Source organism: Euprymna scolopes, chromosome 8 (assembly GCF_053919585.1).
Source record: "Euprymna scolopes isolate OS-2025 chromosome 8, ASM5391958v1, whole genome shotgun sequence".
NCBI classification, from domain to species: domain Eukaryota; kingdom Metazoa; phylum Mollusca; class Cephalopoda; order Sepiida; family Sepiolidae; genus Euprymna; species Euprymna scolopes.
Window position 1 is genome coordinate 47,450,919 of NC_136489.1, and position 18,379 is coordinate 47,469,297.

Sequence of the window (18,379 nt, forward strand, 5' to 3'; positions counted from 1 at the left end):
TAGCAGCACGTTTTAGTCTCCCCTCCATTAAGGCCAGAGGTTTTTGGGGAAAAGTGCTAGAATGTTTTCATCCCAAATGCTACGCAATTATGTACAATGTAGAAACTATACATAAATAGAATCGAGTGTAATAGTTAAATAAAACTAATCAGCCATTATAAAATAAAAAATTGATAAATTAATGAACGCTCGTTTTTCAAAGTAATATGCAAATCAGTTAACCTTTACGAAGTCGCTCGCATATCCATGACTGAGTATATTTAGAAGTTTGTTTTAACAATTTTTAAATAGAAAATGTAGGTGTCATATTAGCAATGTTACCTTGTGTAAAATCTTAGCAATTTTTCATTCATTTCAGCATGCATACCTGTGATTGTACCTATTTACTATGCCTCCCCACGGGACAGAGTTAGACACCAGGGTCGTTTTTTAACGTGGAGAAAAGGTACAAAAATAAAAATTGTCTCAGTCGTGAAGGATTTCTCCTCCACCGAAAGAGAACAAGAAATAGAAGTGCAGCATCTGAAGAACAGATACTACACTTTGATCTTGTTTATATATTTTATTGAGAAAGAAAAAATTGAACATAAAAAACATACAAAAAATTCAATTCAACAAAATTAGGCACAAGGCCCTACAAGAAATTGGGAGGGGGAGGGTACAGGGTCTTTTTGACTATGTAACAGATGAGACTTTGAAGTCTTACTCTTGACTGGCAACATTTACCAAAATACCTCAATCACTCTGTGGATTCTAATCTAACTAATTCTTGTCCCGAAGGCCAAGAAACCTGTGATTGTAGATGAATAAAAAAAGCCTTATTAACTGGTAATCATTCGTCTTTCATGTTCTGAATCATTACAATTTATTCATCTAGAATCTAACCTAGAATGGACCAATTTCTAAAGCCACAGCGTTTCAATGGTAAACCTTCAACACTTGATTCTGCAGACCATTGGACACATTGGCTGTGTACATTCAACAACTTCCTGAGGTCAATTGACTGTCCAACTAGCAAACTCGACTTTCTTACCAACTACATCTTCCATCCAGTGCACAAATAGCAAATTGTGACTCATATGAATCGGCCATCGCTAAACTCATCTCTTTTCATAAAGCCCTCTAACATTGTTCATTGTAGACATCTTTTGGCAACCTCTAGGTAGGAGCCTGGTGAAACAATTGATGACTTTTTGCAAAAGCTAAATTCGCTTACTGTGGATTGTCGCTTTGAGGCAGTAATGGCCAAAGAACATCGTGACCAAGCAGTTTGTGATGCTCTCATAACAGGCATACACTCTCATACAATTTGACAATGACCCTTAGAAAGGATACTTAATTTGAAAGACGCTTCTGACTTCGTTCTCCATAAACAAGCTAAATCTTATATTAACCTGACACCATGTGGCGTCACTGCTGAGCCATCAGTGACTTGTGAGGTTTCTTGTGCTTCTGAAAATGTTTTGGCTGCAGCAGAGGAAAAATGTTTCTTTTGCGGTAATCAACGACATCCACAAATTATATGCCCCACCTGTGATGCAGTTTGTAGAAGCTGCAGCAAGATGGGACATTTTCAACTAGTCTGCCAATCAAATCACTCCCCTAAGGTGAATCATCAATCACATCTGTTGTAACCGCTGCATCACCTGATTGTCTATAAAAAAAACAAAATTAAACTTTCAGTGAATGGAATAATCCTGGAGGGTCTGGTGGATACTGATAGCTCAGAAAGCTATACATGATCAAACATCATCCATAAGTACAACTGGCCAACATAAACTTCTCACAGAAATATATCAATAGTGTCCACAGCCTTATCAAGGCAGTACGTTAGGTCACTGCTATACAACATTAGCATAGCAAGAGTTTACTACCCGCGTTTCAAACTTTCAGTCTTTACTTTTCTTTGCTCAGACATCTTATTTGGCCACGACTTTGGGGGTCACAAAGATCCCTTCTCTGTATGCGCTGTAATGGCCTGCCATCTTGTTTATCCACCACTACTTGAACATTTATCGCCTGGTTGCAAGCCTATTGCTACAAAATCCAGAAGACACTCATCGATCCATCAGCAGTTTATACAATACAAAATTCATGACCTTCTGAAAGACAGTGTTATCAAACATTTCCCGCACCCTGGAGAGTACAGGTTCTAGTGCCCCCACTAACAATCGACATAAGCGTCTTGTCATCTATTATACTCAGACCATCAACTGATTCACATACCTTGATGTTTATCCTTTACCAAAAATTGACGAACTAGTCCAAAAAAGTCACTTGCTATTCCATTTTTACTATGCTGTACTTGCAGAATGTGTATCATCAAATATCAATACAAGAAGAGGAGAAGGAATTCAGTTTTCGAAGCCTGTGGAAATCTATATCAATTCTGCCATATTCCATTTAGCGTAACATGGTGTATCATGTTTCCAACGATTTAATAAAATGCGAGAAGGTTGGCGACACTTTCGTGTATGTTGATATCATTACTACATGCAGCCATAATACAATGGAACATGATGAAAACCTTAATCGTTTCTTAGATTTTGCCAGGAAGTATGGCATAAGTTTCAATGAAAACAAGAACATTATGCAAACTGAGAGAGTCACCCTCTTCGGGTATGAAGTGTCGTTTGGAGTTGTAAAACCAGATTCGGAATTCTTCTGTGCTTTGAAATATCTATCTCCGCCACAAGATGCCAAATCACAACAGCGGGTTGTTGGAATGTTTTCATATTATGCTTAATGGATTTGTTTTTCAGATAAAATTCGACAGCTAGTACAGAACTAAGTCTTCCCTCTACCTGAATCCTGCTTAGCGGATTTCACCAACCTAAAAGAAGAACCCGAGCCCGCTTTACTTACAACAATTGATCCCAACATACCCCTTACCATAGAAACAGACGCTTCGGGCATTGCCCTGGCTGCCACTCTCAATCAGAACAGTTGCCCAGTTGCTTTCTTTTAAGTCAGCAAGCAACATTACTCTTTGGTCAAAAAAGAAGCACGTCATCATCAAAGCAGTGCATAAATAGCGTCACTACCTTATTGGTTCCATCTTTAAACTCGTTACAGACCAACACTATGTAGCTTTCATGCATGATCTGAAACATTCAAGCAAAATAAAAAATGAGAAGGGAGAACATTGGAGAATCGAACTATCAGCCTTTGATGTAATATACCATTCATGGAAAGATAATGTAGCATCAGATATACTTTCCCAAGCAGTTTGCTTCTCGACCAATCTAAGAGACCTACACGCTTTGTTGTATCATCCAGGCATCACACGAATGTTTCATTTTGTACATCTGCGTAACCTCCCTTACTCCATCAAGGATGTTCGACAAACTATTGGGAACTGTTCCGTCTGTGTGGAATTAAAATCGTAATTTTTTTTCATCCTACTAATTTTAAGCTTGTCAAAGCAATACAACCATTTGAATGCTTAAATGTTGACTTTAAAGGCCACCTGCCATTTAATAGTCAAAACAAATATCTATTAACAATTACCGACGAATATTCACGCTTCCCCTTTGCCTTTACTTGTCAACATATGTCCTCACAGTCATAAATTATTTCTATCACCTATTTTTGCTGCTTGGCATGTCTTTCTTTATTTATTATATCAGAATAACAGAATAGATTTTTTGCATAGAAAGGGAATAGCAACGAGTCACACAACTGCCTATAAACTGCAGGGAAGTAGCCAGGTAGAACGATTAAATGCCATGTTATGGAAAATGACATCGCTAGCATTGAAGTCATAAAGACAACCGCTTTCTCATTGGGGATCAGTTTTGCGCGGTGCCTTCCATTCGCTTATTATTGTGTACTGCCACAAACACTACACCTCATAAACGAATATTCCAGTACAATCAGAAATCAACATCTAGTACCTCACTTCCGAGTTGGCTTTTGAATCCAGATCCGGTCCTGATAAAGCGTAATGTACGGTCATCTAAGTATGAATCCTTTGTCAACAAAGTTGAATTGCCAGAATGCAACCCTCAATATGCCCATGTTAGACTTCCAACTGGAAGGGAGGAAACAGTGTTGCTGCGTCAACTTGTCCCAAAACCACAAAATGTAGCACCTAATACTAATCACTGTTATTTCACTGGAGACTCAATTTCTACAACCAAATGCCTCATTTGAATCGGATGTATCCAAAGAATGTGAGACCTCACAGGCTTATACAAAGCTCGATAAGAACATATCGGAACTCATCCTTAGACAACAACATGTTCATCCCTATCATCTAAAAAACAGATGCTTGAACTTAAACCTTTGTATATCATTTCATAACGCCTCCTTGAACTCTTTCCACTCTGGTGAAAAGTCATATTAGCATTGTTATTTTGTGTAAAATCTTAGCAATTTTTTATTCCTCTATTTCAGCATACCTGTGATTCTAAATGAACAAAGCCTTATTAATTGGTTTTCATTCGTCTTTCGTGTTCCAAATCATTACAGTATGCTTTATCAATGTCAGATAGAAAATAACTACTTATCGGTATGTTAAAATCATTTGATCACTCTAGACCTACTTGAATGACATTTATGCTTCATAAATTTTAATTTCAACTAAATTCTCGCTGCTGGCCGAGAGTATGTTCCTTGCTAATGGATTCATAAATGGCTTCATGGCCAAGTTCAAATCCCCAACTGGTGGTAATCGTGACTCCATACATTGATGAGTCCTGTAAGGATGAAACACTAGTGTCTGTAGGCATTAAAATATATATATATATATATAGGAGCAAACAGTTAATAAAACATGTTAAAAAACACTTTGAAATGAGTTAAAAATATATTTAATCTGAAAAGGAAACAATAGATAAGTGTTTCCTTTTCAGATTAAATAAGTGTTTTTTAACATGTTTTATTAACTGTTTGCTTGTATTATAAGCTCTATTTCCTATTTGGTTTTATCGAGCTTTTACATCTGGCTGAGATAATTTATAAATATTAATTCTTTAATATTTATAATATACTTTAATTTTACCATCTTGGATATTTTGGTAAATTTAATTGTAATTTTTATTTTACACACACAAACGTGTGTGGTTTCTTGACTGAAAACATCTAATTTTTTCATATTTGACAAAAAAATAAATAAAAATAGCATCATGAAAAAAAAATACAAATTATAATTTTTAATAATTTAAATTGTTCTTCACCCTTTATAAAGACATGTATTCTTTGATAGAAATTAAATATAAACTTTTATGAAAAAGTGGGCATTTTTAACTTTGTAATTTCTTAATCTTAATGGTCAATCCACCATGAAATTATGTCACTGAATGACAAATGTATGTTAATATTAAAAAGTATTTTGTTAATATCAACATACACACATCCATCTTATTACAATTAACCACAAATAATTTGTTTAATCAATAGAAACTCATGTCAAAATGAGAATTGTTTTCAGGCCATCAAAAAAAATTATGCATATTAAAAAGAAAATTCACATCAGAATTCACATGTGATTTGTGTTTAATTTTAAAATCCATTTTGTTTGCGCAGATATATGCATGATTGAAATTTGATGCCTATCAAAAAAATGCATTTGATGTTATCCTGTGTACTAGAGTTTGTTTGATTGAAATGTTTGACTATTTTTGAGTTTTCTCTGATACCAAGTTTTTGGTTATTAAACATGTGGAAAACATTTTGTCTTGCTGAGGCACATACACACACATGTATGCATGTGTGCGCACACATACACACAATCTGTACTGAAGCTTTTTTTTCTTTTTTTAATGGATCTTATTCTTATATAATTTGTCAACACAAGATAGATATTAAGGGTAATTGATGATTTTTAGTTATATATTTAGTGAAATAACTGAATTGTGTCTACATATGGTTATGGGGAGTCAAGAATTTAATCAAATAGTTACCTGATAAACAGCTAATCATCTCTTCTTTTTATTTCATGATTTAAGGTCAGGTCCCCTGTTTATATTTCACTGTTATATAGTCAAGTTCTTTTCTATTTGTGAATTTTTTAGCGGAAAGTGAAATACCTGCTAAGTCTGCAATAAATGGATATCATTAGTATTCCTGCATTTGTCATTTAGAAATGGCTAAAAGCCTCTTTAGACTAATATATATGTGTGTATGTGTGTCAGATTGACAATTTAGAAAAGGAAGCAATACAGATATAAGCCATGATGAAATGAAGAAGACAGAAGGGCAGTTTCAGTTGTCACCCACCACAAGTGGATAAAGTTGCATTCAGGTTTCAGCAAGAAAGAATGATTTAGTGACAGTTTAAAAGAATCCATCAGACCTAAAAGAAATGTTTTGAAGAGGGTAAATGAGTGCAACAAAAAGTGCACATAACTGCTAAAACAAAACAATGTGCAAGACCAGAAATACCCTTCACCTTAGACAAAAGTTCAATAATGTCTTCACTAAGACATTTCATTTTGCTTCCAATAAAATCAGCAGGTTGGGTTACTGGTTCAGTTTGTATGATGTTGACAATTGTCATGCAATATATATATAATTTGTATATGTATTATAAATTCATCTTGGTTGCTTTTGCATAATCACAATGTCATTTGTTTGTAGGAAAGGCAGACCTCCAAGAATAAGAAAATTTGATACTTACGCAGAATAAGGACAGTGCTATCCTCAAAATTTATGTAAAACACAGAAAGATGCATGAACAGAGCCAACCTCATTTAAAAAAAACATATTTGCTATCATTGGTTTATTATAAAAAATTTTAGAAAAAGCTGAATATCTTGATTTGAAAAAAAAAAAAAAATCAAAAAATAATTTTTTTATTGCTATCAATTGTTGGCTATTCAAAAATTAAATATTTATTCATGAAACTTACAATGAGCTTTTTTTTTTTTTCATTCTTGATTTTAGTTTTTTCAAGTTTTGTAAAAATTGTATGATAGTTATTCATTGTATTTTTGTTCATAACAAAAAGAATATTGTTTTCATTTTTCAATTAATATTTCACTGAATTATCTTCATAATAATAACAGAAATATATTTTTGATTGAAAAAAGTTGATCAGCATTTGTAAAAAAAAAACACAGAAGTTTCGTTCAAACCACATTTTACATTATACAATAGCATGGTCTTCATTCTGCATAAGTAACAAAAATTTAATTAACAAACAAGGAATCAGTAACATTTTGTATTAATTAAAACATTAATCAACAAAGTTTGTTTTTGCAAAAAGAATTTAAGTTTTACTATAAACCTGTTGAGTAAAACAAAATTGAAAATCCAGATTTAGGTTTTTTTGTCCCATCAAGAGATAATTTAGAAAAGTGATTTGAAAACATGCACAAAAGCACAATTTCATAAGAGAATTTTTTGTTTTATTTTTCATGTCACACAAAATGTAAAAAAAAAAAATAAAATAAAATAAAAATAACACCCTCCCCCCAGATGTTTCTAAGTCAAATCCAAGAGTGAAATAATTAGTTTTATACACTAAAAAGTTTTGTGGTATTCCGACTGATCTCAACCATTTATCATAAATACAATTACAAATGCTGGCAAAATGGCAAAACTAAGAAGTCAATTGAAAACTTGAAAAGTGCAACTAAAACTGAACATTCAACAGTTGGAACAGCTTACAGATGAGTATAGATTGTTGCAAAACGGTTAATATTAACTCTGGAAGGGGAATCCTTAAAGAAAGAAAAAATACTGCACAACACCATTTCAAAGCATCTTATTGCATAAAACCATTACTATAACAGTTTCAGAGATCCTTAGAGACCATTTTTTAAAATGTGTGCATTGTGTTCGTATATATCATGGCCAAATATTTTTTTTAAGAAATTTGTCTCAAAATGGATTTATTTTGCTCAAATTCGAGATTAAATTGATTGGTCTAAAAATTACACTTTAAACCTAGAAATAAACAGGGATTTAAATTCCATTTACTTACCATCACCCCATAAAATAAATATTCGATCATAATTCATGAGTAATCATACAAACAAGATGCAACCATATTGAAAAATGGACTCTCATGATCAGCTAAATAATATTTTGTTTTTATTTATATTACACATTTTTTGTAGAAAAAAAGGTTAATTAAAAATAATGGTTTTATGCAATAAGGGCTTTGAAAATTTTTTTGCAGATAATATTAAGCAATGAACACTTTTCAAAGCAGTTTTAGAGCTGTTAACCTAAGACTGTTTTGAACTTTTGAGATAGGAACAATAATAAAGCAAATATGTTTTAGATAATGACATTTTTTGATGTGGGTTCTTTTGTACAGTGAAGGCATGTTCGAAAATTCATGATTTCCTTGGATTTAGATACAGCACAAATGAATCATCATACTTGATTTTTGCATTTAAAACAAATTCAAATAAGGAAATTATGTTCTCAGACAACACTTAAAACATCACTTTTGAATGATCATATCCAACCCATTTTAATCCAATATGAAAAAATGTTTTGCACTTTATTTTGTGACCATTTGAAAGTTGCCTTTAAATTTTCTATTAGACATCATTTTTGGCTTGAATGCAAACGTCAACAGAAAATATTTCTTCATGTGCCCCTGTCATATCAAAGAACAAAAAAAAAAAAAAAAAAAAAAAAAATCTCATTCTGGTTTCTCCATACCATATAAATCTCATTCTGGTTTCTCCATACCATATAAATGGGAATTTACAAAAAGATTTTACTAAAAAATATTATGCGCTGTGGATTTCCATTTCCTTCTTGTAAGAGGATTTGCAGATTTGAAAATATTATCACCATGGCAAAGGAAGATTTTTGTCGAGATTAAAAACAAAAAACAAAAAAAAATCGAACAACAGATATAAACAAGAAATTTATTCATTGAAAAACATTCAAATATCGATTTAGTTTATACAAAAAAAAAAGCTATGCATTTTATAAGATCTCATCCTCTTCCAACCAAGTTAATTTTGTCACTCCACTTTTGAAATGGGGATTGATAATTTGGATTATTTAGAATATCATTCTCATCTTGGTTGTTATATGAAGAACATTTCGGCCCATGTAATCTCCGACCTTCATTCAAACTGAGGAGGGGGGAGTCGTTTGTAATTTCGGTAAATATGAAGAATTACTCCACCCTCGAAAATTCCTTTAAAATTACCACTCGGTTAGGTTTTTGGGGTCGCTGAAAACGAAAATAACGTTTAAAACTACGGCAAACGGGTAGTTTCCAAGATATGAAGAAATGTTAGTTCTAAAAAAAAAAAAAAAAAAAAGTGGGGAATCACTTTTCTATAATAATATAACGTAAAATGATCATTCACTTTGTGGCTACGATTTTTTAGGGGGAGGGGGCTTTCTTTCCACCCTCGGAAAATCCTTTAAAATTACCACTAACGTTTAAAATTCCAAGAAACAAGTAGTTTCCAAGATATAAAGAAATGCACTCACTTTATGGTCACGCACGCACGGCTGCCGGTTTGTTTATCGTTCTTTTTTTGGAGGGGGATATTCAATTATAGAACTTGTATAGTTTTTTTATAGGTGCTTATGCAGTTTAATTAACCGTTTTAACGTAAGTAACGTGCCGATATTAACCGAGCAGAAGAACTGTTTAATATTTAACAAAAATTCTTTTTACATTTAGTGGGAGTCGGTGGAGGGGCGGGGCGGGAGGTGTTTTGACGGCCGCGGCAGCCAAAACACCCCTCGCCCCTCCACCGCCTCCCACCAAATGTAAACAGGTAATTTCAAAGGATTTTCCGAAGGTGGAAAGAAAGTCCGCCCCCAAAAAAAACAAAAATCGTAGCCACAAAGTGGGTGATCATTTTACGTTAAATTATTATAGAAAAGTGATCCCCCACTTTTTTAGAGCTAACTTCTTCATATCTTGAAAACTACTCGTTTGCCGTAATTTTAAACGTTATTTTCGTTTTCAGCGACCCGAAACCCTCTAAAAGTGGTAATTTTAAAGGAATTTTCGAGGGTGGAGTTGGAGTAATTCTTCATATTTACCGTAATTTCGAACTGAACGCTTTTTATTTAATCCTAACAGAAATAATTTTTCTCTTCCAGATAAACGTGTTAATTTTTATGTTATCATCGCATGTAGTAAGCATTGAACAATCAGTTCTAAGCTTTTGGCGATTCAGTTTTTATTAAGAATAACAAAATAAATAAATAAAACTTCTACTTGGAATGAAAACAACTTGAAAGGAGAAAAATCTACCAGCGTGATGATTAAAAAAATGATAAATAAATAAATAAAAATAAGGATTCAGCTAAAAATTCCATAAGTCCTAATTGGTAGGCTTTTAATGGTGGAAAATCCAGCTCTCCAAAAGAGCAAATAAAATGTATTTTCCTCATCCAAATGTTAATATATTTTGCCCTTTTTAAAAATGTATTGATATTATAAAAAAAAAAAAAACCTTCCATTTACGCACGCTGAAAACGTTTGACGAAGGGAAGCAAACAAAAAACAAAAAAACTGAATTTAAATGTTCTATTTTTATATGGTAATCAGAAAGCAATACAAATTGTTATCGTATAAGTGATTTTATTCAACTTGATTTGTGTTAAAATTTTAAATCAAGAACAAAAAACTTATTTGCTTAAAAAAAAAAAAAAAAAACTGGCTGGAGTGGCGAGCACATGCGTCATTTTGGTGGACCAATTAAAAATAGATTTTGCCTCTTTTCCTTCCTCGGCCTTTTTTTTTTTCTTTGTTTTTCAGGTTTTATTTTAGGGAATTCGAATAAGCAAATAGAACTTCGACTTGCAACGAACATTTAGCTGTATGTAAACACTATTTTTGTAATTAAAAGAAAACCAATTTTAAAAACTCAAATTTAAATTATTGTGGCAAAACCGACAGGACGGTTCCGAGCAATGCCGGATAGCCCTGCTAGTAACATAGATAAGCTGTAGTTCGTATCTGTTCATGAGCTCCTCCTAGGGTTCGAAAGATATAGTCCCGATAACGCGCGCAATCCGTATATATATTCATTCTCAAACTACATTACGCAGAGTACTTGTATATGTGATGTTGATGTTTACATGCCCCCCCCCTCCCTTCGCAAAATGAGACATGGCGTCAGTCAGATTATAATGAAAACATCTAGTTCCCTACAAAAAGGAGCACACTTTGGATGGGTGCAAAATTTGCCTTGATCGAACCTATTGACATTCTCAGGAGTTTATCAATAAATTATTCCTCCCTCTGGAAGGAGGGTGGCTTCCTAGGACCACACAGAAGCAGTGAAGAAGCAGTAAGCACCCTTCATTCCGATATAAAAGAAATGAGGTTCAGGGCTTGGAGTAGGAGTATATGGACGTCCTCGTTAATTCATGGGAAACGCTGAATTAGTCGAGCCGAGCGAATAAACACTATAAATTTACCGGAAATTATTTCAAATATCATACAATCATTCCCACCGAAGTAAGAGGCACATGTTTGGGCCCTACCCGAAAAATTTATTAAATAAACACAAAATAAAAACTAATGGAAAAGAAAATAATAGTGTTATGGATTGAATAGAGTATACTATTTCCTCATTCAGTCTTGGAGTTGGACAACAAGCATTCTTGTTAGTTCTTTAATAAAATTATAAACAAAGTAAACATGTTCAGCTAAATTATACCTCCCTAATGTTTAATGAGATTTTACTTTTTTAGGCGATTATTACATGTGATAAACTTAACGGAAAAATATTTTAGAATTTAGAGTGGGGATCAGTTTCGCGTATACATTTCTAGGTACATGCAAAAATGAATGGCCATCCAAAAATGTATAAACATTTTTACCCCTCTCTTCACTTAAAAATTCACCAATTTTAATAAAGTTGTCAGTATTTATTAATGATCATAGAATATAATTAACCTATTTTTATTATCTTAGTGAAAGTGTTATTTTATGTAAAAAAAAAAAAAAAAAAGTTATAGTTTTAAGTACTAAAAAAATGGTATTGTACAGTTTAGTCAAGACATTAAAAAAATGAAAATATCGAAAAAAGTTTAAATTGTAGGATGTATCCGTTATGGAATGAAGTTCTCCGAAAAAAAATTCACTTAATTTTATCAAGCATTTTTTTTTTTTTTTTTACAGCGGAAAAAACACGTTTTTATGAGAGAGCGTTGAAGGCAGCCCTCTTGGATTAAAAAAAAAAAATTGTTTGAATTTTAGAAATGCCAAAGGGAGATAACTCCAGTTAAAGCGCTGACACCCCTTCCCATTTTTAATACTAGCTTTTCTGGGTTTGTATTACTGTACACATAGATTCGAAGAAGTTGTCAAAAAACAAATATATAACAAATAAATGTTATCAAAGGCAAGATAAGTTACTTTTCTACCTAACTGGATATAATTTTCGTGTTTTTATTCAATATAACATGTTTATTCAGCTCGAAAAGCATACAGTGTTTACCGATGTATGGAAAATTCAAGATGGCGCCCGACTCTCTCTTTAACACGGTAAGTTCAGGAAAAGATGTTATAAATAATAAACTAGACAAAATACTGTTAGAAATTCGCTCAATATGTTACCGTGACATAACTTGACATATATTCGGTGTTTTTTTAATAGTATTTTGTCTAGTTTATTATTTATAACACATTTTTCCCAAACTTACCATGTTAAAGAGAGTGTCGGGCGCTATTTTGAATTTTCCAATACATCGGTAAACACTGCATGTTTTTCGAGCTGAATAAACATGTTACATTGAATAAAAACACAAAAAATGTATCCTGTTTGGTAGAAAAGTAACTTATCTTGCCTTTGATAATATTTATTTGTTATATATTTGTTTTTTGACAACTTTTTCGAATCTGTGTGTACAGTAATACAAACCCGCTTTTCTTCCTAAAAATCGAACATTTTGCTCGATATCATAAATTGTTTTTTCGCAGTAAAAAAAAAAAAAAAAAAAAAAAAAAAAAAAAAAAAAAAAAAAACTACTCGATGAAATTAAGTGAAATTTTTTTTCGGAGAACTTCATTCCATAACGGATACGTACAATTTAAACTTTTTTCGATATTTTCATTTTTTAATGTCTTGATTAAACGGTAAAAGTACCAAAAAAAATTATATATAAAAGAAAAAACCGCATAAATTTATTTTTGTTTTTTTAATAAAAATAACGCAGTCGTAGATGTTAATTAAACGGGGGGGGGTTCAATATTTTAGGAACAAAGCCTCTAAAGTTCGTGCTAATGAAATCAATATAATTTTTAAAAATATTCATTTCTCGAACGAACGATATCATTGAATTAAACATTGCTTATTCAATATTTTCACTGAAAAAATATTTCATGTAATTTTTATAAGTTTCCGGGCGAATTTTAAATGCAATATTATAGTTTCCTTATACGCATGAACATGTAAACATTACATTAGCGTAAGAATTGTTTTTATGATCTTGAACAAAATAAAAGTGAGACCCCGGGTCACTAAAAAAAAAAAAAAATGTATAATTTCTACGAACGATTAATTTGGGTGGACAGAACGACGAAAAAGTAAAGTTTATAATTTTTTTTTACTAGCCTCCCCACGAGGGCATAGTTAGACACAAGATCTGTTTTGGGTTTGTACTGTACAGTACACATAGATTCGAAAAAGTTGTCAAAAAACAAATATATAACAAATAAATGTTATCAAAGGCAAGATAAGTTACTTTTCTACTAAACTGGATATATTTTTCGTGTTTTTATTCAATTTAACATGTTTATTCAGCTCGAAAAGCATACAGTGTTTACCGATGTATTCGAACATTCAAGATGGCGTCTGATTCTCTCTTTAACACGGTAAGTTTGGGAAAAGATGTTATAAATAAAAAAACCGGATAAAATACTGTTAAAAACTCGCTCAATATATGTTACCGTGACATAGGTTGACATATATTCGGCGGGTTTTTAATAGTATTTTGTATAGTTTTTTTATTTATAACACCTTTTTCCAAACTTACGGTGTTAAAGGGGGTGTGAGACGCCATCTTGAATTTTCGAATACATCGATAAACACTATGTTTTTCGAGCTGAATAAATATGTTACATTGAATAAAAACACAAAAAATATATCCAGTTTGGCAGAAAAGTAACTTATCTTGCCTTTGATAACATTTATTTGTTATTTATTTGTTTTTTGACAACTTTTTCGAATCTATGTGTACAGTAATACAAACCCTCGGTTTTTAATGTGAGGGGAAACCAACTCCCCAAAAGAGGGCACTCTGGTTAGTAACAAAAATAAAAAATGTATCAGTCATGAAGGATTTCTCATCCACTAACCGAGACCAAAAAAGTTAAGTGCAGTTCTTTTCAAATTTGAATACTAATTAATCATTAATAAAGAATTGTTTTAGAATGAATAATAAAATTCATGTAATTGCTAAAATTGACTTCTTGGACAACAATTTACAGATGTTATATTTCCAAAGGATAAAGAAAAAAAAAATTGGTAAACAAATGTCATCAATAATTTTAGAGTACTATTGAATAAAAAAAACTTATACCAAATTAAATATAAAATTTTCTTTTAGAGATAAAGAAATTGTGTACATTCAAAAATATTCTAATTAAGTAAGCATTTCCTGTTTTATTACAAAATTAAATTAAACGAAATTACACTTCTCGTGATCCGTACTTTTGTAAAAAATCAGCGGAATTTGTGTTTACTGTTTATATTTGCGCGAAACATTTATTGATACCGTAAATCGCCTTTTTTATGCAATTTTTAGTTTAAAAATAAGTATGTAGATTTTCTTTAATTGGTTATTATCGTTTCAATGGTCTCAGAAGCTAAAAATTATTTTCCAGAGACTTTTGAAGTTGATTTATTTGGACTTGAAATTCGAATAATTTTTTTTTTCAACATTTTCATTGTAATTCTTTAACACGTAAATATACTTTTTTCTTTGTCTTTTTTAGAGATTAACTTTGGTTTGTTAATTTTCAAACAATCAAAATTTAGGCGTAAACTAAAAAAAATAATTATGATAATTTATCTCTAGGTCTCCCCCACCCCCATTTTTACCCATACCTAAATAATTTAATTTAAAATAATTCCTCGTTTCCATGCCATTCTAGAGCAAGAGCAGTTAAGTTTATTTTCTTTTGTTTTCTACGAAATAAATTTTGTGCGTTTCCTTTGATATGGGTTGGGTATACGTTTTTAGGTGATTACGTAGATTTTGATGCCAGTCGGACTTGGGGTTAGTAGTAAAAAAAAAAAACAAAAAAAAAACACACACAGCTCTAAAAAAGTTAAAACGGACAGGTAATAATGGATCATTTAAGTTAAATTTATATACGAAATTGATTCCCCGCTCTAAAATAGTTACTTTCCACCAAGTTTTTAAGGGTGTTTACACGTAATCGCCTAATAAAGTAAAATATCATTCAAGAGGTTTTGCTTTCAAACCTATACGATTTAGGAGAAGAGGGATTATTTGTTTATTTTATCTTATTAATCAAATTATCAGATAATACCTCCTGTGTGAAGAGGGAACCTAACCTTACTTATACATAACTTTAATAAATACAAATCGAATTATTTTCGGCAATACTTCATTTTGGTTGCAAAGCATCATTTTTTATTTACAATTTATCAAATATTTGAAACAAAAAGAAAAGACAATCGACAGTACTTTAAAAATGCATTTTTACATTATTATCAATTTTTATACAAATATGACTTCTCATTTTTTGTAGTTGTCAATTGATATTGATGCGGATGCGCTGACCAGCAAACTGTCCTATGAATATTATTTTGCTAACTAATTTTCTTCGGGGTATGCTTTGAAATTCCATAGAATAAGGAAAATTTTAAATTTTCAACTTGTATTCCTTGTCGAATAATAAATTGTTGCAAATTTTAATTTACAGAGTTTAAATTCAATCTTATATCAATGCTCTATCTTGAATATTGAGTTTTTTCCTGTGGTTAGAATTGTCCTATAACTATTATATTTGTTTTACGTTCACAGAATTATTTCAATATTATTTATAAAGCTATTCTTAAGATGTTGAGTGTTTTCTAACTATTCTCTACTTTCAATTAATTAAATACAAGAGATACCGTAAAACTTGTAAATACTATTTAACAAAATAGTGCGTAGTGCGGTAACAAAAGTGTATAAGCACTATATATAAATAAAAGGTAGGATTTTCAAGTTAAATTCAACTTTTATGGTATCAATTAAATGGTTACAATAGTTTGAAAAAAAAAAAAAAAAAAAAAAAAAAAGCATCCTTCCCATGTTAAGGGTTTTCTAAATAACGTTATTATTTCGGCACACATTCTATATAAGTACCAAGACAACTAAGGATTGTTTTTTTAATTTCCATTTACAATAAAATAATTGTTAATACGACAAAATTTGGAACGCCGGGGATACTCATGCAGAGAGTGATCTGTGCTGCTGAAATAATAACATTATTTAAAAAGCCATCCTTAACATGGGGAGGGGAGGGTGTTTTGTACCTAATCTGTACTTTAACCTTACAATTGAATAATAATAAAAAAAAAAAAAAAAAAAACTTTAATTAAACGTCGAAATACGATTTAAAAAAATAGCGCGGATCACTCTCTGCATTAGCACCTATTTCTTAAATTAAGAAAAAATAATAGATGTTTAGTTTTCAATAAATTAGTTCGTTTAGTTTGATTGAATTTATTGAGAGTAAGTAACTTTTTCTTACACAACAGAGACTGAGATGAATCAAACTTAAAACTTCGATTAGGGTTAGTTTAGGGTTAAAACAAAATCAGTTCAAATTCTGTAGATGTACCGCTTTCTTTTGAATTTTTATTTATTTCTGAAAAGCGAGTCTTTATTTACATTCAGATTCACCATAAACAAATAAAAATTTTAAAACAAGATTAGTTTAAAAAAAAAAAAGAAAAAAAAATGCCGTGTTGGTATTTTTACTAGCAATGCCAAAATGTATGGTCGCTTATTTATTTCTATTCGAAACGCGGAAAAGAAACATGGCCGACATAAATAAATCAACAAGGGAGATAACTCCCAGTTTTACCATTAAAACATGGGAAAATAATGTTTGCCTTTACGGGCAATTGCAACTTGCTAATCATGTCCCTTATTTAAAAATAAAAATAACTTTTTTGAAAATAAAAACTTAAAAAAAAAAAAAAACTTAAAAGTTACCTCCCTTCTGGATTTATTTATATCGGCCATGTTTCTTTTCCCTTGTTCTGCTCGTGTGTTATTAAATTTGCTGTAACTTACGGATTTAAATGTTTGATCTTAGTTGAAATTAGGAAAAAATATTTGCTATAAAACTCTACCGAAACTGCAAATATTAAACGACCAAGCATTTCGAAAGTAAATACGACTTATTTTGCTTTTAAGACATTTTATTTTTAATAGTTTGAGCCAAAATAAAATAAAGAGTGGAAGAACTATTTGATAATATTTATTAGGAGGAAATTTATTTATTTTTAAGGATCGCTGAGGAGAAGAGAAAATTTGAGACTTTTATGTGTTGATATGAAGAACATGATTTCGGGGTTTCGAACCTAAAAAGAAGGCAAAGAAGCGATCAAAATAAAAAGGTTCAGTCCAGTTCTCCATGCCCAGCAAAAATTAAGAGATTTACAGAACTAAACATATTAGATATAAACAAATATTATTGCAAAAGCAAATTATATAAAATCCTTATTTTATGTATGGTTGTTGATCTGATGCAATTAATTAAAAACTCTAAAGAGAGAGAGAGAGAAAAAAAACGTGATGGGGGAAATTAGAAAGAAAAAAAAAACACAAGTGAAGGAAGAAACACATGCGACTGCGTAACTAAGAGACGGAAACGGTGCACGGCTAAGTGTACGAGGACGATTATTTTTGGTAGTCCGACAGAGATGCAATGGGGGAAAATGTAAATAAACATAAAGACATGATGAAAAAGTGGGAAACTCACCTGTTCTTCCGCCATTGTTGTATTCCCACACAAACATAACGAACGCAAGGTTCGAGAGTAGGAAAGACGATTTCTGATTGGCTGAGAAGAACTGGAGTCGATTACTCTTGAACGCAGGAGGGTTTTGTGTCAAAGGGAGATAACTGTCAGTAAAAATTCCTCCCTAATCCTTTACGAATACACACAATCGAAAGATTCAGACACTTAGAAGTCTAGACAACAAAACGAAAAAGTGGTGTGTGTGTGTGTGTGTGTGTATATATATATATATATATATATATATATATATATATATATATATATATATATATAAACAAATAAATGTTACCAAAGGCAAGATAAGTTAAATCACAAAAACTTTTTCGTTTTCTGATCTACTGCTAAATGTCCAAATCTTCAAATTGACGCCGGCCGAAATATTGACAGTACTAGCCGTACTTATCTGCCGTTGTCCAGGAGGTTTTATTTTAATTTTTTTTT

The 18,379-nt window shown here is 31.5% G+C and overlaps 1 protein-coding gene across 4 annotated transcripts in view; it reads right to left on the bottom strand.

Moving 5' to 3' along the window:
- The window catches only part of LOC145283548 (exportin-7-like), a 154,444-nt gene extending 136,324 nt beyond the window's left edge, over positions 1-18,120 (bottom strand). For all 4 annotated transcript variants that reach the window (XM_080132429.1, XM_080132430.1, XM_080132428.1 and 1 more), the window contains exon 1: positions 17,900-18,120. In XM_080132429.1, coding sequence (XP_079988555.1) covers positions 17,900-17,914 — 15 coding nt within the window. In that variant the 5' untranslated portion in view covers positions 17,915-18,120. The remainder of the gene's footprint in view (positions 1-17,899) is intronic.
- Between the last annotated feature and the right edge of the window lie 259 nt (positions 18,121-18,379).